This window comes from Maylandia zebra, linkage group LG12 (assembly GCF_041146795.1).
Source record: "Maylandia zebra isolate NMK-2024a linkage group LG12, Mzebra_GT3a, whole genome shotgun sequence".
Classification (NCBI taxonomy): domain Eukaryota; kingdom Metazoa; phylum Chordata; class Actinopteri; order Cichliformes; family Cichlidae; genus Maylandia; species Maylandia zebra.
This window is the reverse complement of record NC_135178.1, coordinates 24,437,712-24,461,499: the sequence shown is the minus strand read 5'-3', so window position 1 is coordinate 24,461,499 and position 23,788 is coordinate 24,437,712. Positions and strand designations below refer to the sequence as shown.

At 39.1% G+C, this 23,788-nt stretch overlaps 1 protein-coding gene across 4 annotated transcripts in view; it reads right to left on the bottom strand.

Moving 5' to 3' along the window:
• grid2 (glutamate receptor, ionotropic, delta 2) overlaps nt 1-23,788 on the bottom strand; it is a 558,936-nt gene that overhangs the window by 174,793 nt on the left and 360,355 nt on the right. For all 4 annotated transcript variants that reach the window (XM_004547245.5, XM_004547246.6, XM_076890935.1 and 1 more), the window contains exon 5: nt 1,885-1,938. In XM_004547245.5, coding sequence (XP_004547302.1) covers nt 1,885-1,938 — 54 coding nt within the window. The remainder of the gene's footprint in view (nt 1-1,884; nt 1,939-23,788) is intronic.

The window sequence follows — 23,788 nt, the reverse complement described above, 5'->3', positions numbered from 1 at the left end:
CCAAAAGTTTCTTAAAAGCCAGACATCATGCTGCGATCCCACGAAATTCAGGAACAAATGAAAAACAAAGCCTTTTCCACATCTATCAATGTGGAAAAGGTTATAAGCCATTTCTAAAGCTGTACGAAGAGTAAGGAGATGGGTACGGGGTTTGTTGTGAGGCCACATAAACAACCCAAAACATCCCTCCTCCATCACTGTGCTTGACAGTTGTTATGAGGTATTTGTGGTGTGGTTTTGTTGTGTTTCGCTAAACGTGGCACTGAGCATTATGTCCAAACATTTCCACTTTGGTTTTAGATGTAAAACATGCAGCCATGCTCTTATATAGACCTATTCTGTTCCTGCTGTAGGCAGGAAAACAGAACAGCTGTGCCGTGGACCGGTCTTTGTTTAGAATTTTTAAGCAGTTAATAAAAGGCTAGAATGTTGCCAGATGACAGCTTACAGTTTCAGGACTTCACCAGTGTTCCCTCCTTTGCTTTTTTTGTAACAGAAGCCTACATTTATGTGACTGGTCCAAGAACTCAGACTGAAAGCAAAGTATAGTTTATTAGGCCGCTGAATCCGTATTTAGCCAAACAGGCATCTAAATAATGATAGTCTTCTTCACAGGCTGCTTGTTATTGCCATCAGAAAAACAAAATATACTAAGACATCTTGTAAAAGCAAGCTTTTGTCAAAATCCCTAATGGTACATGGGAAATGGACATTATGATATGCATTCTATTTTATCTAGCAGATAAGTGACATAAAAAGCCCTGTCTGAAGTAATTAAGTAAAACAGAGTCATTGTTTTGGTCTGATTTATTCACATTTTACATCTGAACAATCATGTTGAATAAAAACCAGGGCTCCCTTGGTTTCCTCCACTCTGTTGAAGTGAGAAAATACAATAAATAAATAAAAAAAAGTTGAGGGGTTATCTAAGGTACTGGGGGAGATTGTAAGTGTTACTGGAGCCTCAAAGTCTCAAAATCTCCACTAAACATCAAAGAGAAGAAGATTGGCTGTCCTGCAGAACTAATGGATGTCATGCATTCCAATGCATGAAGAGAAACACTCTCTTTGCATAACCGAGCAAATAATAGGACTAGCAGCAGTTAGCAGCAGTGTTATGCTACAGTTAGAGGCTTGAAAATGGAAGAGAGAGAAAAAGAGAGAAACTACAGTACACTCAAGCATCTAGATATATTTTCTTGTTGCGTGTACGCTGCTTTTTGCTCTTCTCCGATGTATCTGCTTGTGTATATGGTTGTGTGTTTGTTAGTGTGTGGCAGAATGGGCTCCCTGTTGTGCCCTGCAAGTTCATTGTAATGCCCGAGGCTGCCAAGACACACTGCATTAGCTTGTAGTGCACATACACCCCCTAACATGCACACACACACACAAAAAATGTAGCTAATTCTGCTGTTTTTCTAAAAGGCATTTCTCGCGAAGCAAGATCAAAGATCGGCTCCTATTCAAAATTAATGGGAAATTACAGCCAGCATTAAAGTTTCATTATGTTTCGCTTATGACCAGCGCTCACTCTGATCAGCGATCATGAACACGGATGAGAGAAATACACAGGGTGATAACTGTACACTCTGAGGAACAGGAAATTGACTTTGTGAACTGTTTGGTCTTGTCTACAACTGTTAATCCAAAAAAGCATTGAACTAGAACTGATTGTGAACTTTTAAAGGTCATCCACCGATGGCATGTGTGTTTTTGTAAAAACTGATGTGAAACAAAAAGAGCCAAGTTTTCTCTCAAATATCCAAAAGATAGGAGTCAAAAAAGGGTTTTTGGATATACAGCCAGAAGTATTCACAGAATAAATAAAAGAACAAGGTCAACACAAAGCATACAAAGTACATGATACACTGTCATGGCACTTACCTCGTTAATCAGGATCCAGTGACAATCGAAGGCCACCAGGTTTGTCTCCACCACCTACGAAAACACAAGACACAACATTTTCTTTTTAAATTGCGCTTAATCTCTGTGACCAACAAAGGCAACAGTGGTCAGGCTTTTTATGATTTACAGTAAAATAAATTATTACAGACTTTCATATAAAGGCTACTGTCATTGTGAATCACGACTTCTAAAGTGTGAATATGATGGTAAACAATTTAGTGGAAAGCTGCAACGGTGAAGCGTGAAGGTGTGAAGCTCGACACAGAATTTCTATCAAAGGTGCTCAAGGTATCAGTCAAAAATCTTTTCAAACACATGCAAATGTAGTCATGCTTGCCTGACCCAAATACAGCCTTCAACATCAAGTATTTTATCACTTTACACAATTTAGGCAAACTTCTGAGGGGATTTCATTTGCTTTTCCTCCTGCAGTGATCTCTGTGTGTGCGAATAACACAAGACAAAATCAGGGGCAAACAAAAAATGCCTCAGAATTGTGTGTTTTTCAGCCTAGAGAAAAACAAAACAGTGCAACTTAAATATTTATATGTGTCTATCTAACCAGCAGCTACACAAATGTTAAACGCTGCAGTGAGGACACATTGGAAAAGGGCTGTCTACCGCAGAGAACAGAGAGAGAACAGTACTATAGTCAAGGCTAAACCTTTGGAACTTCAGACATACCTGCAGTATATTTGCACATATCGTACATTTCTATTAAAAGGCTAATCTGCTCTGCTATATACGTATAGCAGTAACAGTTCTTTGTGTGTGTGTGTGTGCGTGTGTGTGCACGTGTGTGTTATTCGTCTGTGATCACTTTTAACAATGACATATGATATGAGGACATCAATGACATAATAAGTAGATATTTTTGTTTGTGTGTGTGTGAGTGTGTGTTTGAATAAAACAACAGACTTCTTCTCATTAGTATTTGGAGTATTTGGTATTGATCTATTGAACCTAATCTAATTAGCTTTGTCTTTAACACAGTAATCTAGTTCATTACTTTTACCAAAGTCAGTAATCACATTACACTTACTAGCAATTAGTTCAGTTGTGGTAGATAAATGCTCGAGGTTTGCATCAGTGGCAGAAAAAAACAAAACACCCAAAAAAAAAGACAATTATGTGATGGGAAAAGGAAGAAACTGGTAACGGGAACAGTAAAGGGTCTGCACTTATTAGCATTTATATATTATGCATACTATATTTATATCCCATTTAACCTTTGCTAGGATCCACAAAGAGCTTTGTTATGTGTTTCTCATTTAGCCATTCACACACTGGCAAAGGGCTGGAGCTGGCGAGGTGTTTACCTGCTTTCAGGAGCAACATGGGGTTTAGTATCTTTCCCAGGGACTCTTTGGCACATGAAGGCGATCAGCCCTCCAACCCCATGACTACTGGACAGCCTGCTCTAAAACCTGAGTCATGGCCAACCCCATGCATCTTAAGCAATGTCATGGTGAACTGCAAAATTAAACATTTACTGAACAGACTGAACAGAGATCAGAGGGTTGAGTATTCTTACCTTGCTTTTGACTTTCTTCTGTCAAAAACACTCACCTTTGTTTTTTACCTCTTTTGTCTCTCATTTTCATCCTCCCAGAACCACCCTCTAATTTTTGTTCTCTTATCGTTGCTCTCCCCTCACCTCTCATCCCATCATCGGGCTTTAATTACTCACTTCTCACTCTGTGACTGCTCCTACTCCTTTTCTTCGCTCGCTCTCAGCCCTTCTCCCTTCAATCCCAGAGTAAAAATAGAGTGCCACTCATATTATCATTAGCTATAATTGTCTAGGTGACTATAGAACATCACGCCATAAAACACTTTTTAAACAAAAGGCAACAGCTGGAGAGGGTGGCGGTGTGTGGCTAATAATGGTTTAATCTCCCACCGAATCGCCATAAAACTTATAACACAGAAGGCTGCTGTAAAACACTCGACAGAAAACATAGTTTCGACATAGACAAGGTGTAAGGCGGAGTGACTGAGCTGTAAGACACAATATTTTTCTTAATTTTAGTTTTTTCTGTCAGAACCTCTGTTCCCCTCTACTTTCACTTATCCCCTCCATGTACGGGATCTGAAATGTAAGTAATGTGGTTTTTGTCGTTTTGTCCTGTCACAATGTTTCTGTTTATCTCCACTGAAAAATTGAATGAGTGGGCAGCGATAAAGGCAAAAAGGAGAGGGGAGAAAGACAACACAGGTTTCTCAAACTCAACTTTTCTGGTCAGCTCTCTTTCTGGCTTAATGTCCTTTTTTGCAGTCCTCTCTCTTGGTATTAATTATGAGTATTTGTGTGGGATTGCTTGCAATATTTCCGCTTTTTAAATATGAAAAACTTTAATCTGATATTTTATTCAAGATCATGGGAAAGTGAATGTGCTTGGACTGCAACATTGCTAAGCCAGATAGTACGTGGGTAGTAGACCATAAACAAAGTTTTTACAGCAGAATATTACTTTGTAATGAGCTGATAAATGATCTTCACCTGTCAGCGGTTTCAGTGTTGTGGTTGTCTGGTGTCGCTGCTTGTACGCAACTACTGCTGGTTCTGTAGTAAGTGCTTCCACTTTTCCCATTATGACCTCCCTCTAGCATCCGTATGGACAGATGTTTTAAGCTAATTAGTGAAATGGAAGATTCATAGAAATAGACATGACTCCTCAGGGGTTGGAATTGTTCAATACACTCTCTCAGACAAACACACACACACATATTCACACTCATACACACACAAGAACCAAACACCCACAGCTACAACAATTACTGCTGCTAAGTCCCGAGGCTGGTTTGTCTGTGTGCTTGCCCTTGTGTATTTGTCCAGATGTACACACACTTACAAAACATTACAGCCTTCGTGCCACCAATGGAGGAAGGTGGGGGGGGGGTCACCTGGGCATCATTCCTTTAGTGATAGCAAAGAAATCCTTGTGACCTCTCGGCCCACCTTCACAAAAGCTTCAATTCGCCACAGTTCTTCTTCTCTGAAGTCAGAAGATCGCACTAAAACCAGCTCCGTGGTCTGAGACAAATCCAATCACCTAGTGTCAATATAAGTAAGCCTTTTCTCAAAGTCTGAAAGCACACACAGAGAACTAAGACTGATCTGTAACATCATGCTACAGCGCACACCAGTCTTGTACGTGTTTATCAAGCGGCCGTGGGACCACCAAACACTGTTTTGATCCTGCAAATGACCTCTGCTCACCTGTCACTCCCGAAGGAGTACAACAAAGAGAAATTGTTGATTTTGGCAAATGGTTTAGCTTGACACACAAGTGTCAGGGATTGCCGCTCACACTGAGGTCTGACTTGACAAAAGAGGGCGTATTGCTAATATTTTACTCACACACGTTATGCTAATGCACACGCATAATAAATATGAGCCTATACAGCACATTTTAGACAACTGTTCAAACAAACAAGGATATACGACTTCTTTTACAGACTGCTGTATATTCCCTGTATAGTGGGGCACTCTGTGTGAGAGGTTAAGAATGTAAAAGCAGTGGTATGATGCCTGAAGTGAGAGAGTGGGTGTTGTTATTGAATAAAGTGCTCTAAATTAAAAATTAGTAGTGTCATTTAATTTCATGCACTATTTGTGATCAAATCAAGCAAACAGCCTACAGCCAACCCTCCAAACTAGGCATATCCAGCTTCACATTTGAACATGCAAGCACAAGCTGTGAATTTATAAACACACAAAGAAAAAAATCTATAAACACAAGCACAGTGATCCATTTCTACTTCTTCTTCTTTCACAGTCCAGCCCCTGTTGCATTTCTTGTCTGGAAAGCAAGATGTGCTATATGATTATGCGCCTACTGACACACACACACACACACACACACACACACACACACACACACACACACACACACACACACACACACACACACATGAACACTGTGGTTCATCCAAGTGTGGTTTTTGAACACTGTAATTAATTTGTGTTCCTGTGCGTGCACAAGTGTGTGCCGGTCTGCGCTTGAGTGTGGACATAGGGGTCTGTGATTACTATTGTCATCTACAACCCTTCATTCCACCTGGAATCATAATATGAAAGACACTTGGACTAGAACAGAAGAGAAACTTTAGGAAAGCAGGAACAGATGAAAGCGAAACAAAGAGACAGATAAAGAAGTTTACAAACTGATGGAGTGACACAATGCATTATAACCAGTGTTTTACTTCATCTTTTTTATTTTCCATATTTTGTATCAATGATATTTCCAGCTTTTTTTTTATCATCTACTTATCTGCTCAGCCACTGTGCTGCTGGAAAATTAAGCTACCCAGTGATTTGAGAATGCTTAGTTAACCAAATAAAGTTATATTTGTGGCAGGGTTTATTTTCTTACTTAAAATAATATGATGGAAATCAGAGTCAGGACTCAAAAAGCAGAATCAGAATTAAAATCTGTTAAATCTAAATTATACACAATAAAACAATCTTGCTGTGTTGCATTCATATGAATGGTTTCCAATTTGTTTATTACCAGAGATGGGAGTCTCTCTAGTTCCCACTTTTGGTTTTGATTAGCATGGTTGTCCCACTGTCAGATCAAGCTAGGGATACTTTCTACATAGTCATCTACCATTAACTTGCTCCTTCTTCAGCGACTCTTCCTTCTTTCAAATCTAAGTTACAAAACATATGAAAACTGCAGCTATACAAAACACAAAGCGGGCTTTTACTAACCCATTACCCCCATTTATTCAGCCCGCTACTCAGCCTCCCTGTGCATGAAATAAGCATTTAGCACTCACCAACTGAAGCACTTTTCCCCGAAACATACAGTAACTGCTGTATGTCAGCACCTCACCCACATTGCTCCCACAGTGTGCTTTATGCATGATGCATGGTTGAGATTGTGTGTCTTGATGTCAAGCACGTCTGTTCGTACTGTGCTAAAAGACAAGATGGCAAGCAAAGGGTGGTGCATTATGACTGTGCTCAGCCTGAGCGCTGCCAAAAATGTAATCCACAGAGCAAAGCAAACAGACTTCAGCAATTACAGTGCTAACTAGACTTCTAATGTTAAGCCTCTTTTTTGTGTACATAACTGAATTTCAAAGGGTGTCCCACACCACATTCACCCAAATACATCATCTTGACATTGACATCCTGCTTGTCCTCCTCTTGTGATACCTGCTTGTCATGTAGCGACATAAACTCGCCTGACATGCATGTATCTCTGCATCTGGGATATGACAGTCATAAATGAAGCAGTAAATTATCATGTTAGATAGTGCCTTTGGGAAATAATACAGTGTATCCTGATTTACTGTGTGTCTGTGTATGTAGAAAACAGGCACACAAATACTTTTTTACACAAGCAACAGACAGCTGTTTGCTAACACACAGTAACTGTTGTGTTTTCAAGACTTCGGTGTGCACTATCCAATAAAAACAGTCAGACCACACAGGCATAAACTGTGTAGATGGGTGGCAAATTAAAAGAGAAAAACTGAAACCATTATATAGATCGTGTAGTTCATTTATGCTGCGGTGAGCATTTTGCTGGCATTGTTTGGACCAACTTGTCCCCTTATAGGTAAGGGTCACTGCAAATCAATACAAATCTGTTCTGAGCGATCACCTCTATTCTATGTTGAAGCATTTCCTTCCAAGATCAGTGGTCTTGTCATCTGTGGGTCACGAGGGGGTCAATGAAAAGTGTGGTGATTATGAAAATTATATAAATATATGTAATAGCCTCAAAGGTTGCAACTTTAAAGCAACCAATCAATTTGGTTCTTACTAGTTAATTAACTAATACATTTCCAAGGCCATAGTTAAGACACAATCCAAATTTTAAAACACAAACTAAATAACAAATAATTATAACTGTGGCTTTTACTGTATTTACAGTACATGCTGCCAAAGGAAAACAGCCTTCTTTGTGCTGAACGCGCTTGAGAAACGTGACATGAATCACATGGGTGTAAGACCTGTGCGATTCTTCCCAACAACTAATGACTCTAAATCACTACCATAACTGTTTAATTAGTTTGATCAAGCTGCGGTCACACGCCAATGAACTAAAAAGCCTATAACGGTTGTGCATGCATTGTGAAAACAGAGCGGTAGGTGGAAGAGACACAAAGATACTAAACATTACACAATGTGACTATGCCTGTGTGAGTATTAATTTGTGTGTGTGAGAGTATTTCACAGATTATTGTCTCTTTGGAAATCCTATTTGAATAGTTCTCTCCCGCACACACCTGTCACACTCAACAAAATCAAGGAAAACCTCATCTTGAGTAGATCTCGCACTGTTCACCATCCAATTGCACAAGAGACTGCCATTGCTGATCAATCACTTGCTTTTTGATGAAAACAGGGGAGAAAAGAGCAGCAGAGTCATTCACCTATTCTGAATGCTGTCTGCAGATGTTTTTTTTCAGCAGCAGCTTTCTTTTCTTACTTTCTGTCTTTCTTTTTCCTCTTTATGTCTGACATACTGTATAATGTAAGGCTAGGACAGCAAAGGTCTTGCAAAAGTATGTGTTGTGACGGCAAGGAGTAGCAGGGCCAACATGGAAGGCTATCTATCTATCTATCATCCTCAAACTGTGTGTTTTGGTGTGTGTCTGTGTGTGCACAGCGGAGCACACAAGACTTTGCGTGCACTGTATGCGTGTGCTTGTCGGCCTTTTGGTTTATTGATCTGACCACAGATCCGAGCACTGCTGAATCCACAGAGAGATTGTATAACACACGCACAACACAGCGTGCGCGTACAATTGCACGCATTCACCACAACCACCACCAGCAAATATGACGATGTCTATTCAACCTGACATTTAGATATGAACGGATCAATGACTGGAACAAATAGAATAAGCTGTCTTGATAGGCCCAAGGTACATATTTGTCTATGCACATGTGTGTTTGTGTGTGTGTGTATGTGTGTGTGCTTGTTCTTTATATTGTTATAGGACTTTAAATGATTTATAAGCTGCTTTCTCTTAGAGTACAGCAGAAAATGGGGTGTGGTCTTTTCATTTCACACATCACTATTTATGTCCACAACCTATATAAAATATTCCTCTGTCTCTCAAGTTATAGTAGAAAAGTGGCTATTACAGCAAGCTTGACTCAGATCACAAGCTTCCTTCTTTTCAAAGGTTCCTTTTATTTTTTTGGACTCTATTAAAAAATATTAGCAACTATGGAATTATGGAACTAATTTTATTTTCAGTCCAGTCGTGTACCTGACCATTTTCAAAGAAATCTGTTTTTCTGTTTTAATTTAATTTATCAGTTCCACCAAATAGGTAACACATATTATTTGTGTGCATATATCATCACTCTGTCTCTAAACAAATAGCTCAATTTTTTTTAATACATTCTGAGAAAGTCTAGCAGGGGTGTAGAGTGGAGTCGTGTTAAAAATACATTAAAATTTGGTATTAAAGGTCAACTTAATTTTTTAGTGTTTAAAAATAGACTAGAAGACTGATCTGAACTTCAAGTGATATAGTGTTTGTTGACAGTCTGAATGTCTGGAAGTGTGGGAGCTAATTGACCTGAGGCACCAACCAGAGGGCAGCAGGTCCAACAAGTGGTGAGCAGGGTGCAACGGGTCACGTGTGATGGCCCTGCTTTTCCTGAGACAGACTCATGTCCTTAAGAAATTGTACAAAATCCAGCAAAGAGCCGACACAAAAACTGGGTGAAGTGAATAGCCCTTTATTTATCTACTGTTCGCCAGATCCTTGTCAGCATTTGCTTACTGGCAAGTGAGTACAGAGAAAAACAAAGCAGAAGAGAACAGAACACAGGTGAATTAATTTTGAAACAGCAGGTTTATGCTAAATACATATGATTTTCAAAACACAGATACAGAAAGGTTTTTATTTCCAGGTGTAGCAAAGAAAGTAGTGATGCTGCTGCAAGTGAGAGCCCTAACCCTGCACCAAAAAGCCAAAAGGCAGAGGAAAAGTCTGTCTGAAGAAACTGAAACCATAATGTCCCAAAAAGAAGGCTAGACAATATTAAATACGTCTACCTTCTATTCATCTCCCCAGCTGAACAATAAAAATTGAGCTTCATTCATTGTGCCTCATTGAAGATTACATTTACTTAGCTATAATTCTGCATCAATGGCTTGTGAACAAAACACGTTGAAATTTAAAATATGACGTCTAAACTTGCACAAAAAATATAAAATAAAAAATAACCAATACTTTAGCTTGAAGGTCCCCTTTATGGCTCAGTCTCAGTAGAGTTAATATAGTAAAGCATCCTCATTGCAAGTAGAAAAAAATTAATGGTTGCCCAGGGATTTTTCTTTTTCTTTTTTTTTGCATTCAGTGACTGATTGAAGGCACTTGCAGTGACCGACTGGTCATCCAGAGGTTGACTATGCAACACTCTTAACCTCTGGATAACCACTTTCAATCACAAGGTGATTAAATGGGTCACCTGTTGGGAAGCAGCCTGGTTCTAAACAAACTCTGTTCAGCTCAGAGTAACTGCAACAACTCTCAGCCAGATTGGGGAAGGTTTTCAAATAAGTGCTGTCTAATTTAAAAACATGTTGCGAACATCAATCAATTTGAGTCAGTCTGCCTCAATAAGCGTCATACATATGGGACTTTGTAATAGAGGACTTGACTCCCTTGGTTGCTAAGTGTTTGTATTCTGGTGGTATTTCTATATAAAAGCAAGGTTGCTAAACACCAGTGTCACTTTACAGTTCAGTTGCTGTCCTGCAGCAACTATGTCACTATATGTGGAGAAATTTTGAAATTGACTTTCTGTTTAATGTGAATCTGCTGCAACATATTTGCAACTGATTAATCACAGTTAATTACCTAATTATCCCAAACAAATTGAATGTAATTAATAGCTTTAATCCACTCAACTCAATCACAAACTGACGGACTTAACATAGTTGCTCTGAAGATGGCAACTCACCAGGAGTGGCTGACGAACTGCTTCTCGACTGTGAAGCAACAATTTTAAATGCAAGGAAAGTCCAAGCTCATAGTACAGTCATGGTTTTTGTTTTGTTTTTTGGTAGTGCTGTGTTAACCAACCATAGATGGTTAAGATGACAGTTTTTAGTGAACATCAAATGCTAATGTCATGGTTTTAAAGACGTTTACTGCTACTTATAGCTGTGACAATGTATTACTTATCCAAACTTAAAGCTAGGACAAAAGATAACTTATGCTAACTAACTGTAAATAGTATTTACAGTTAGATACCGATGTACGTAAGTTATGATTTCACGTGTTATTCCTTCTGCTCCAAATATAACCAGAGAACATCCACTTCTGTCCAAGAAAATAACACGTTTGCATATGGAGTCAAGGAAAGTCACGTTCTGAATTAGTAACCATAATCATGTAATAACCTTACAACATGAACTTAAGCAATTACCAATGGGGAGAAATAAAAAGTTCATATTAGTGTCATGGAATGAAGGGCTGGTGTTTGAGCAAGTAAAGGGAATAACCAGCTGTATATGGTGAGAGCAGCAGCTGCTGTGGTCCTCAGTTACACATTTGATGTGGTCTCCATGGGTTGAAGCATATGTTAAAGTTTTCAGCTGGAGGAGATGACCCCACTCATGCTTTGCAGTTAATTCTGTAGACCTTGACATACAGTAGGATTGGTAATTTTTACAAACTTTAATTTCTCCTCAGTTTCAAACGATGAAAAGACTAACTTATAAGGATATAAGGCCATTTAAGTATTGTAAAATGATGTAAGCAAACAATGTCAGCTGTGAAATTAAGTTACTGAGCTCACATTTTATTGACACAACTTAAAATTAACTGACTCTGTTAAAGTTACTCTGTAGTTTTGATAGTTTTGATACATAAATTTAACGTGTCTTTCGTGATTTGATCAGAGTAAACAACCTCTACAGTATGCCTTTTACTTCCAAAGACAGAGGGTAGTCATTTTGTGTTAAATTATCCTTGTCAAAAGACAACTGTTCATCTCCAACATGAGGCATCTGTACAGGAGCAAATCTATACCGTGTGGAATTAAAATAAAAACACTTGAAAGATAAAAGTCACATTTGGGTTATCAAAATAAATGGATGGAATGGCATGTGACCTTGTGCTGATTCATTGTGTTTTCACAGGAAACCAACTCTAAACAGCTGCAGCCTGTGCCTGAGGTGGGTGGTAATAAGTTACATTTACTCCTCTACATTTACTTAAACAGCTCTTCTCAGTAAATTGTGCTTGTTTTAATGCCACTTAGCTTTCAGTATGTACACCTAGGAACATTTTAACACAGTAATTGTTAGATCATTTTTTGTGTTATAAGTGCTCTTTAGTGAAAGCATTAGCACAGCAGTATTTTGTTGTTTGCATGCTGTGTGCTGTAGCAAACAGGCCTGTTCATGCAGGAGGCCAGAATTCAGATTAAAAGACACAGCTTTTTGAGCCACACACAAGACTTTTTGGCTCCCCATAGCAGGAGACATGCCATTGTCAAGCAGGAACAGATAGTGTTAGAGGAAACAATTCGTTAAACAAGTACTTGGAGCAATAAAACACAGAGACCTTAGATTTGTCTTTTCAAACGTGCATGGGTGAGGCCCAGAGGAAACTCACACCGAGTCGCAGGCGTTTCCTTTATTTAACAAGCATAGCAAAATAAGTCTCATCAAGACAATGATGAGACTTATTTTCTCAGCTATAACTGTACTCCATGTGCCTCACATAATAACGGGCTTTTACTTCTAACTGACAAGAATTAAATGACTAGAGTAACATAAAGTCCACTTTCAGGTTCTCATTGGTCTTCAGAAGGACTGGAATAAAAAATGCTGTTTAACCTTTCATTTTCTACTTACAGGGAGTGCAGAATTATTAGGCAAGTTGTATTTTTGAGGAATAATGTTATTATTGAACAACAACCATGTTCTCAATGAACCCAAAAAACTCATTAATATCAAAGCTGAATGTTTTTGGAAGTAGTTTTTAGTTTGTTTTTAGTTTTAGCTATTTTAGGGGGATATCTGTGTGTGCAGGTGACTATTACTGTGCATAATTATTAGGCAACTTAACAAAAAACAAATATATACCCATTTCAATTATTTATTTTTACCAGTGACACCAATATAACATCTCCACATTCACAAATATACATTTCTGACATTCAAAAACAAAACAAAAACAAATCAGCGACCAATATAGCCACCTTTCTTTGCAAGGACACTCAAAAGCCTGCCATCCATGGATTCTGTCAGTGTTTTGATCTGTTCACCATCAACATTGCGTGCAGCAGCAACCACAGCCTCCCAGACACTGTTCAGAGAGGTGTACTGTTTTCCCTCCTTGTAAATCTCACATTTGATGATGGACCACAGGTTCTCAATGGGGTTCAGATCAGGTGAACAAGGTGGCCATGTCATTAGTTTTTCTTCTTTTATACCCTTTCTTGCCAGCCACGCTGTGGAGTACTTGGACGCGTGTGATGGAGCATTGTCCTGCATGAAAATCATGTTTTTCTTGAAGGATGCAGACTTCTTCCTGTACCACTGCTTGAAGAAGGTGTCTTCCAGAAACTGGCAGTAGGACTGGGAGTTGAGCTTGACTCCATCCTCAACCCGAAAAGGCCCCACAAGCTCATCTTTGATGATACCAGCCCAAACCAGTACTCCACCTCCACCTTGCTGGCGTCTGAGTCGGACTGGAGCTCTCTGCCCTTTACCAATCCAGCCACGGGCCCATCCATCTGGCCCATCAAGACTCACTCTCATTTCATCAGTCCATAAAACCTTAGAAAAATCAGTCTTGAGATATTTCTTGGCCCAGTCTTGACGTTTCAGCTTGTGTGTCTTGTTCAGTGGTGGTCGTCTTTCAGCCTTTCTTACCTTGGCCATGTGTCTGAGTATTGCACACCTTGTGCTTTTGGGCACTCCAGTGATGTTGCAGCTCTGAAATATGGCCAAACTGGTGGCAAGTGGCATCTTGGCAGCTGCACGCTTGACTTTTCTCTGTTCATGGGCAGTTATTTTGCGCCTTGGTTTTTCCACACGCTTCTTGCAACCCTGTTGACTATTTTGAATGAAACGCTTGATTGTTCGATGATCACGCTTCAGAAGCTTTGCAATTTTGAGACTGCTGCATCCCTCTGCAAGATATCTCACTATTTTTGACTTTTCTGAGCCTGTCAAGTCCTTCTTTTGACCCATTTTGCCAAACGAAAGGACGTTGCCTAATAATTATGCACACCTGATATAGGGTGTTGATGTCATTAGACCACACCCCTTCTCATTACAGAGATGCACATCACCTAATATGCTTAATTGGTAGTAGGCTTTCGAGCCTATACAGCTTGGAGTAAGACAACATGCATGAAGAAGATGATGTGGACAAAATACTCATTTGCCTAATAATTCTGCACTCCCTGTATACCTCAGTCAAAAGCTGTTTTCACCTGAATTTTGGACAAAACCAGGGAATCAGATCATGATATTTTCCATAGCTGTCTTAAAAATGTCATTTAAAATGGTCCACTTCAGATACATTTACACCAGCTGGACAGAGTGCACAGCAGGCAGTACGTATGACTAGCAGTAACTGCACTGGGATATTAGCCTCACTATTGACACACAGGTGCGGTCCAAAATGACAAATAATCTGCACTCAAAAACTGGCAAGTTTAATGCCTGATCATTTGAGCTTTTTCATGCACCTCTGTCAGGTCGTAATAAAGTTCAAAAACATCGGGGCTGCTGTGCGTGTGTGGTGCTAAAATGGCCACACTTAGACTGCAGCTATTTCAGCGTATACCTGGGTATTACATCTAATGAGTACAGCATACTGACACAAACTAAACAATCTCATTTAGAATTTCAATTACACACTTCATTTACAACAAGAACCTCCCACTATGCTCTTGATCAGAGAGCATGTAGGCTGCTTGATAAATAAGTTATTAAACACAACATGGAGGCAAAATGCCTTCTGCAAAAATCAAATTCACGAGGCACTGTGCCCTGAAACTAAAGCAAAGCTCACATATTAGATCAACTGACCCTAAAGACATATTACATCTTCTGCCTTCTCAATTATCAAATCATTTTAGTCCTCTATTTCCTGCTGGGCCTGTGGGAGGGAGACTTTTTGACACTGAACCTGATCCGATTACAGAGATGAGTGAGAAGTGGATAACGTAGCCATCTGCAAGCCTGCAAACCATGTTCAAGTGCAGAATTTGTATCTTTTGCATCTGAGAGGAAAAGAGAGAAACCCTCAAGTATATTCTGAGAATCTGAAGTTTTATCAAAACACCATCAACCCCTGTGAGGAGAATCTGTTTATAACAAAACACAGGGAAAGGGATAATGAGATTAAGGGATGGGTGGATAAAAGACAAGAAGAATAGTAAAAGGAAAAAGGTGATATGAAAAATGCAACCACAAGGCAACAGTGAAAAGGCCACATCTTTCAGCCATCTTCAACTATCAGCTATTCTGCAAGCTCTTAAATAATAAGGTGTAATGCAACTGCTCTGGGAGGTCAAAACACCTTCCAAGCTGAGAAAAAGATCCAAACCACATAAGCTAAAACCACAGTTCACAATATTCTCCTCTTGCTACAGTTCAAATATGAAAAAGACTCAAGTTTATTTATAACTATATGAGATTATATACTTAACTGAATTTTAGTAAGGAAACACTTTTTGGAACTGTATTCTTCAGTAGTCAGACATTTTTATCTGTTAGATACTACTTGTACTCTCTGCAAAGAAAAAAAGACAACATTGAACAACAGTGTAAATGTCAGATGTTCTTCTTAAAAGCTACTATGTTGTTTGTGACCATCCAGCCATACACAATAAGAGGCTTTCGGGTAGGCAAGCCTCATTCTTTATTGTCAGCCATAAGTGGGGTACTGTACTTACAGCAACTCTGCGTTTTCTGCTGAAACATTGCATGCTTTTATCAGTTCCCTGTTACCCCCACCACCCCACCCTTCCAAGTCTTTCAACCATGATCATATTCCCATTTGTCCTTTTTCACTGCACACTCTTTCTGGATTCTTCCTTTTCATTTCTGGTTTTATTGTGCTTCATCTCCCTCTGTTTCTCCTTTTTCATTCAACCCAGATAATACCATGTATTAACATCTACTACATCTTCAACACCATAAATCCTATTACAGGCTATGCGCAGAGAGATGGGAGAAAAAGTGAAGTAGAAAGCTTCTTTTCATCCTACTTATTCTATTATTTATCCCTAAACAACACACTCTCATCAGTGGGTGGGTATATCATGGCCAATCTTAAGTTGGGTAACTACTACTGTGTACTCCAACACACGCACTATAATTGGAGGCGGGGGAAGACAGTGAGGGTATATATACAGTATATATTCTGATTTATTTCAGTAACTCACAAGGGCTGCAGAGCAGAACAAGCACTAGCATCACCAGCTGCTGCTCAAAATGGCAGAGTTAGAGTTCATACACCAGATGAGGTACTTATTGTTGCATCAGCATCAGAGTGTATTTGTTCTTATTCATTTATGTGCACAGAGCTTATGCATGCATATATGTGCAGCCTGTGTCACTACAGCCACATTCTCTTTCTGTTGGAAACACGGCACGATTAGGAAATTTCTCCCCTGCTATTTTTTCCCCGTCAAATATTTGCAACACTTCTCTAATACTCAGTGTCTGACTTTTCCTAAAATTGTGTTAAGAAATGTCCCCTATTATAAATTGCCCAGATAAAGGCAAATGTGAAAAATCATTTATAGTTATCATTGCCAGCAGGTACAATTTACCCTGACTGTGCCTAGACCTTTGATTTGGGACATCTTGCATCGTGACATGAAACAGCAGTTTCTCACTTGAAGGACGGCTTGTCCACTGAGCACCACAGGAGGACTAATGATTTGCCAATTTGCGCCATGGCTGGGACCATCACCATTATTGAGCAGGGATATTTTAAATATGCTTGAAACCCAGTGTGTCAGCAGGCTTGACATCAGTAATAATTAAGAAGGCATTAGATTCAACAGCATATACTACATTGGTCTCCAGTAACCAATTAGAGAAAACCGAGGCCACTTTCTTTATGGAAACTGGTTTGAGTGCACAGAGTAATCAATTTTAAGATAGAAACTGAGGATTCCTCCAATTCCTTTAAATTTTGTACTATTTGATTTAAAAAGCTGATAAATTTGCAGGGATAGCTCAGTAGGTAAAGTGGTCGCCCCATGATCGGAAGGTCGGCGGTTCGAATCCACTTAACGGCTACCCTGAGGTACCCCTGAGCAAGGTACCGTCCCTACACACTGCTCCCCGGGCGCCTGCTTAGTGGGCTGCCCACTGCTTCACTGAGTGAATGGGTCAAATGCAGAGAAAAACAAGTAATTTCCCCATGGGGATCAATAAAGTATCCATTATTATTATTATCATTATTATATTTAAAAATTTCGTGTGGATATTACAACACCTTTTGTGCCAACATTTGTGTCTATTAAACCAAAGCCCTAATAATGTCTCCATGTAATTACCATGTAAGACACAAGTCATAGGACAATCTTCAGTATGGAGACAATGTAAATCAGGATTGCACTTGCTCAGTGAATTATGTGAAGAAGAGTTTAATGATCAGGACATTTTAGGACTGCTGCCATTGTCAGCAATCCAAAAACTTCACCACAAACAGACCTACTGGAGGCAACTGTCGCCAACATATTGTTTCTTGTTTTTATTAATACCTATTGCCCTGCTTTATATCGGTAAAAAACACACATGCTAGTTTTACTTTACTTACACTGTTTTCTTGAGTTCAAATCACCCCCACACACAAGTGTAACCCAGTTCAGACGACACAAATGCATCTTGTAAGAAGTGTTATATAAATATAGTTTATCATTAAATTATTTTATTCCAATAGCAAATACAAAAGGCCCTGCATTTTTCTTTGCTCGAGGAAAGAGAGAAAAGTTTCAACTATTTGTATGCTTGTAACTATGTTTTGAAAGTGGTTAAAAAAATTGGGAGGGCATAGAGTGCATGAGGAGTGTGCAGGTGAGATTAAGCATCTATGTGTGTGTGTGTTTGCATGAGTATGTAGGTGCTTGTGTACAAAGAAGGAAAACAGAGGAAAGAGAAAGAGGCAACAGATAAGCACATTGCCAAACTGAAAAAAAATGTGCAATGACAACCTTACACAGGCCTTCTCCTCCTATACCCAACCCCCGGCTCCTTCACCACCACACACACCTGTATCATCTCTGAAGTACTTCCTGGCATCCCCATTAGTGGCTCCACTAGCAGCAGTCAATAGTGCTAACCTTTGGTGCTCTACACACACACACACACACACACACACACACACACACACACACACACGCACACTCACGCACACACGTGTGTATTTATACACACACATATACACACACACACACACACACACACACACGCACGCACACACAACCTCTCAGCCCTTTAGTTGTAATGCTCTGTAATCATTGTGCTCCCAGCTCCATGTGCACTGATAAAGCCTTAATGTCATCACACATCACACACACACGCACACACACCCTGTTTGTTAAGATAAGAACATAATACCATCTCTGTCTGGTGATAAAGTTCAAGGAGCCCTTGAAGGGCCCTTTTAAGTGCACTGGAAAATGGTGAGCAGAAAATGCTATCTCTCCAGGTAAGCGTGTGTCTGCTTCGTGTGACACCAAACAGACACACGCAGAAAGTACAAATATTATGACATAACCTCAAAGGGACACGAACCTTCAATAGACCCTGCAGCGAAGGAATACTGTAATTATCAACCTTCGGTTATTTTGTTGTGGCCATGTAGTACAGGTGGTGAGAAAGATTGCTTTGCGCTGGCAAAATAATAAACACACACACACACACACACACACACGCACGCACGCACGCACGCACGCACGCACACACACACACACACACACACACACACACAATAAAACAAACTCCTGCTGGGTTGGCACAAAAGATACACACACCACAATTTAGGTTGTTTGTGGTAAATGTTCTCCATCAGAATGCTCAGGATGTTACAGTAGAACTGCACACTGACAGCCTATCCCCGAGGCTTGAATCCACACCGCAACCCTATAAATGTCATGAAAACAGCATTCCCCCTAAAAGTGCTGTTCATCTTTTCCATCATAGTCTGAAACCAGTGATGAGAGGTAGATTGGAGAGCTAAAATGTGGGGTTGGTTTTGTCTATGGCAATGTTGCAGCTGCACAAGCAAAAGTGGTAGACAGAGAACCTCCAGAGGGTGATTTAGAAAACTGCAGTAGAGAAAGAAGTCAAAAAGTCCATATGAAGACGTTTAAAGAGAGGTTGCACAATGAAATGTTTTTCATTCTTTTTGAGCAGTTGCCCAAAACACAAATGAAGCTGCGGCTCATTTAAGTCTTCCACTAAATCCACAATAAACCAGAGTTTGGTTTCATCATTATTATCATTATTATTATTATTATGTCTAGAATCACATCTTTACCGCCTTGGAGTTGTGGGAAGCAATGACACATGTACAGCTCACTCTATGCACTCATGTGAAAAACTAAATATACCCCATGATTTGCTAGCTTGCAGGACCTCCTTTTGCAGCAATGACATCAAGTAAAAATGTTCAGAATCAGTCTCTCACACCATTGTGGAGGCCCCACTCTACTGTAGAAAGTTGCTTCAGGTTATTGAGGTTTACAGAGAATTTATCTGCACGGTTCTCTTAAGGTCCTACCACAGCATTTCAATCAGGTTGAGGTCTGTAATCTGGCTGGGCCATTGCAACACTTTGACACTCTTTACATTCTCTTATAAATTTGTTGGCATTGCATTATCCAATTTGGGCCCGTCTTTAGTTTTCAAACATACACCCTTTGGTATACTGATGAGTTCATGGACAACACAATGACTGCAAGATCCCCAGATTCTGTGGCTGCAAAACAAGCCAAAATCATCACCCTTCTACCACTGTGCTTGACACTTTCTATGGGGTGTTTGTACCGATATGTTGTGTATTTTGTTGTGTTTTTTTGTCAAATGTGGTGTAGTCGTGAAGCTTTTGCTCCAGAAGTCTTCAGACCTAAGCCGTGCTGCCGTGTTTTGTTTTGTTTTTTCTTCTGGCAACCCTTCCAAAAAAGGTCATATTTGTGCACTCTTTTTTTAATTGTGCTGTCTTGAACTTAAACATTAAACATGCTAAATGAGGCTTGTGTAATATAAGGTTTATCTCTTGGATTTGCTGTATTTTCTCTAAGCATTTCACAGTCTGTGACCTTGAGGTAAATTTGCTGTAACGTCCACTTCTGGGAAGATCGTGGCATTGCGTAAACACATGCTCCAGACCAACTAACTGCCAAAACGTCTGCTTTTATAGAGGTACCCACACTTGCAGTTTTTCAGCTCATCAAGTGCATTTATATTAGCTTGTATCATTGGAGAAACAGTAAGAATGTACTTTGTTTATGATAGGACTGCAATTCTTTCAAAATTTACACCTATTCAAAACATCAAAAGTTGCTTAGAAATGTTCTTCTTCACGTGGCTGTATGTTGCAGATCCACATCCTTTGACTATAGGCCAGATATTTCGACTTTGAAGACTCATTTATCAAATAATTTCAGTCTGGCCATTTTGGCCAATACTATGCTGTCTGGTCTAAGAGGGATCTTTTCTTTCATATCTTTAGGGAACCACTGAGAAAGTGACTGTGTATATGTCTGTGCTGGATGACACAATCTAAATGTCACTTCACGGAAGGAGGAACACCTAAATGCAGCACTTTATTCAGGAGACAAATTTGTCTGTATGTGTTCACATTTATTGACTCTCCTTTGTTCTTGCTCCTTCAGCGTAAGAGAGCACATCTGTGTGTTTTCTCCCGCAGTGTTTACCTCATCCGTTTATTTCATCTCCAAATATTCACCCTTCACATTCTACATCATCTGTTTATATCTAGTTTTCGACGTCTTGTTTCTGAGTCACTCTTAATCATTCTTCCAGTGACCTGTACCAAGAAGTAAATACAATTTTTACACTCATGAAAGTGCCAGGCATGTACTATTAATCAAAACTAACCTGAATAATCTATATTGTAACTGGCAGAAACTCAATAAGTTTCTGTCTTCCCTACAATAACTTAAATCACCACATCTCTGCTCCTCTTTATATCCCACCCCCACATGCCACTTTTTCTACCAGAGTTGCTCTCTCGAGATCTTTTTCATTCTCCTTTCTTTACACACCCACCTTCTTTTCGCAGTAGTCACCTTTACATAACTTTGCTTCGTGAAATAAACTTCATTGCCCTTCACTCGACCCTTTCCCTCCATGCTATTCCATCAAGAACTACTTTCCTATTTTTTACGCCGTCTGCTACATGTCCCGTAATTATAAGGGTCAACATTTGCTCCTCAAGCTCCATTGCCAAAGTAAAGACGCCAACAGAGCAGCAATCTGTGTGTAATGCCAAGATGAAGAAAACCTAAATAACTCGAACAACTCACTCAAACTACCCACAAATCATCATGATAATAACTGTCATTTTCTAACCTTCAATTTTATTTTGACAAGGCCCAGCAATATTTGAGTGGTTAATATAGGAGACATTCAGTAAAAGTTTACTTTAGACTGAGAGAATGCAAAATGGTGCCCTTCATGTGTCAGTAAGCAAACAGCAAAAGAGGAAGCATGTGGGAAGATACGAAAAGAGGGATTATATTGGAGTTTATTTTCAACAATATTGAGTCGCAGTTTGTATATTTCTGTGCTGGCATTCCTCCAAAATCCTTTAATTTCTTATACTATTTGATATTTACTCAAATAGTCCAGTAATACTGTGGTTCTCAGTATAATTAACAATTACTGGGTCAGTCAGCCAGAGTATGAATCTACACCAAAGTTATTAAATCAAACCACTGAATGCATTCATTAATACGCTCAGATTAGCCATGACATCAATCTATCTTGTAAATCGATGCATAATGAATGCTTGCTTAGGAGTTCTTTTTCATTCCTAATATAATATGAAAAATGAAATATAATATACATGTAATACAATATGTCCTGTAGAAAATGTTGTCTTTTTTTTACGGTAATTGACAGCATACATTGTCTCTCACAAGCATATATTTCACGGCCCTTTGGTCCAAAAAGAATCAGGATAATTTATTATAAATTGTGGAAAATTTATATGCAGAGTGTTGATGAGAAAATACATATTCATCAGTGGCAATGGAGCAGGGCAGAATCACAACACCTGATTTAAGGCTCCATTTGCAGTGGAAACCTCTTAATCCCGTCCCCTCGGGGATGATTATAGCAAATGAATTAAAGGGGACATGTAGTGCACATTTCCAGGTCCATATTTTCATTCTGGTGCCCCACTGGTGTATTTTTTGCATGATTTACAATTTAAAAAGACACATTTATCTTAAAATGGCCTTCACGTATTCTCTTGGCTCAGCCTCTGTCCAAAAAAAAAAAAAGTCTCGGCAGTGTAATTGTTTGTAAGTCTTCAACCCAGTAAGTCCAATCTATTCTGATAAGCCAGTTTTTAAAACTTGCCCTTGTTTAGGCACAAAAGTATAAAAGATTCTCTGTGCAAACCAAAGTTAATGATTTATGATGCACAAATGATCTGAGTCATGACAATCTATTTAAACTGACCAATTATATGCTTCCCCTCACTGAAATCAAAATAGATAAAAAATTCTCAAAACAATTGTCCTTTGGTAAAGTATTGTCCACTGTCAGCAGAATTTACAATGAATGAATTGCCAATGAAGCACCAATCTAAAATGTTTTAAAAAAATCCTATAACAAATTCCATTGTGGCTCATGACCTGAATTTCACCCACCGTCACCCCTTTCAGAAAAGCAGTTGTTCTCACTGTCTCTCATTCCACTATTTCTCTGACTGTTATTTCTGATAATGCGTACCATTATTTTAAACGGGTAAAATCAGCCCCAACCATAAGTCATTATTTTATATAATAGCTTTTTTAAAGGCTTTTTGTTTGATTAAACTGTACATTTAATATACCTGTTTCATCGCAGACATTTTGACTCATTACAGCGAGAAAGCACAGTTGTAATAATGATGGCTCATTAATATGGTTATATTAAGCGCCCAAGACATGACAGTGAATCTGTATGCACCAAAGAAGGGCCTGCCTCAGTGGAGCACAGCCATTATTACTATCCCCCGCTTTCCCTACTGTGATAGCTGAAGACATCTGCTGTGAGAAGGGTTTATATAAGCATGTGGATGTATTTTAAATCAAAGAGAGTCAGAGGAAATCAACATCTACATCTAAAAGTTTTCTACCATCTCATATAGTAACAGCTGCACAGCTGATGAGTCAGTTAGGTATTCATTTGTCAGCATAAACTTTGATACCACACAAAATAATGCCAAACAAAGTATAGCGGAGGGAAATGTTATACATACAGTACAATAATCCTGTGAAATGCCAAGATGCAGTCAATCGAATTTTATCACATTTACCGTAAAGAAAGAATTAAATTAAATGTCTGTCTGCGTCAGTTCAACTTATATTAGCTATATCTTCCATATTCCTACATTTTCTGAATGCAAGGAGATTTTTTTTTGGACAGGCCGTTAGCTGCCACATGCTGCTGCACTTCCTGAGGGTAACTGCTCTTTGTGGATTTAGCCAACTACAGTGCTTAATAAATTTATTAGATCACAACCCAATATAAGGTTTATGTGACAGGTGCAATAAATTAAGCAGTGTTGGTAATTACCAAAATCATTTTTTGTTTCTGCCGTGGTTAAACAAACAATATGAGCAAGTTCATGATCAAAATGATATTTTCAATGCTAAAATATAATCATTGTT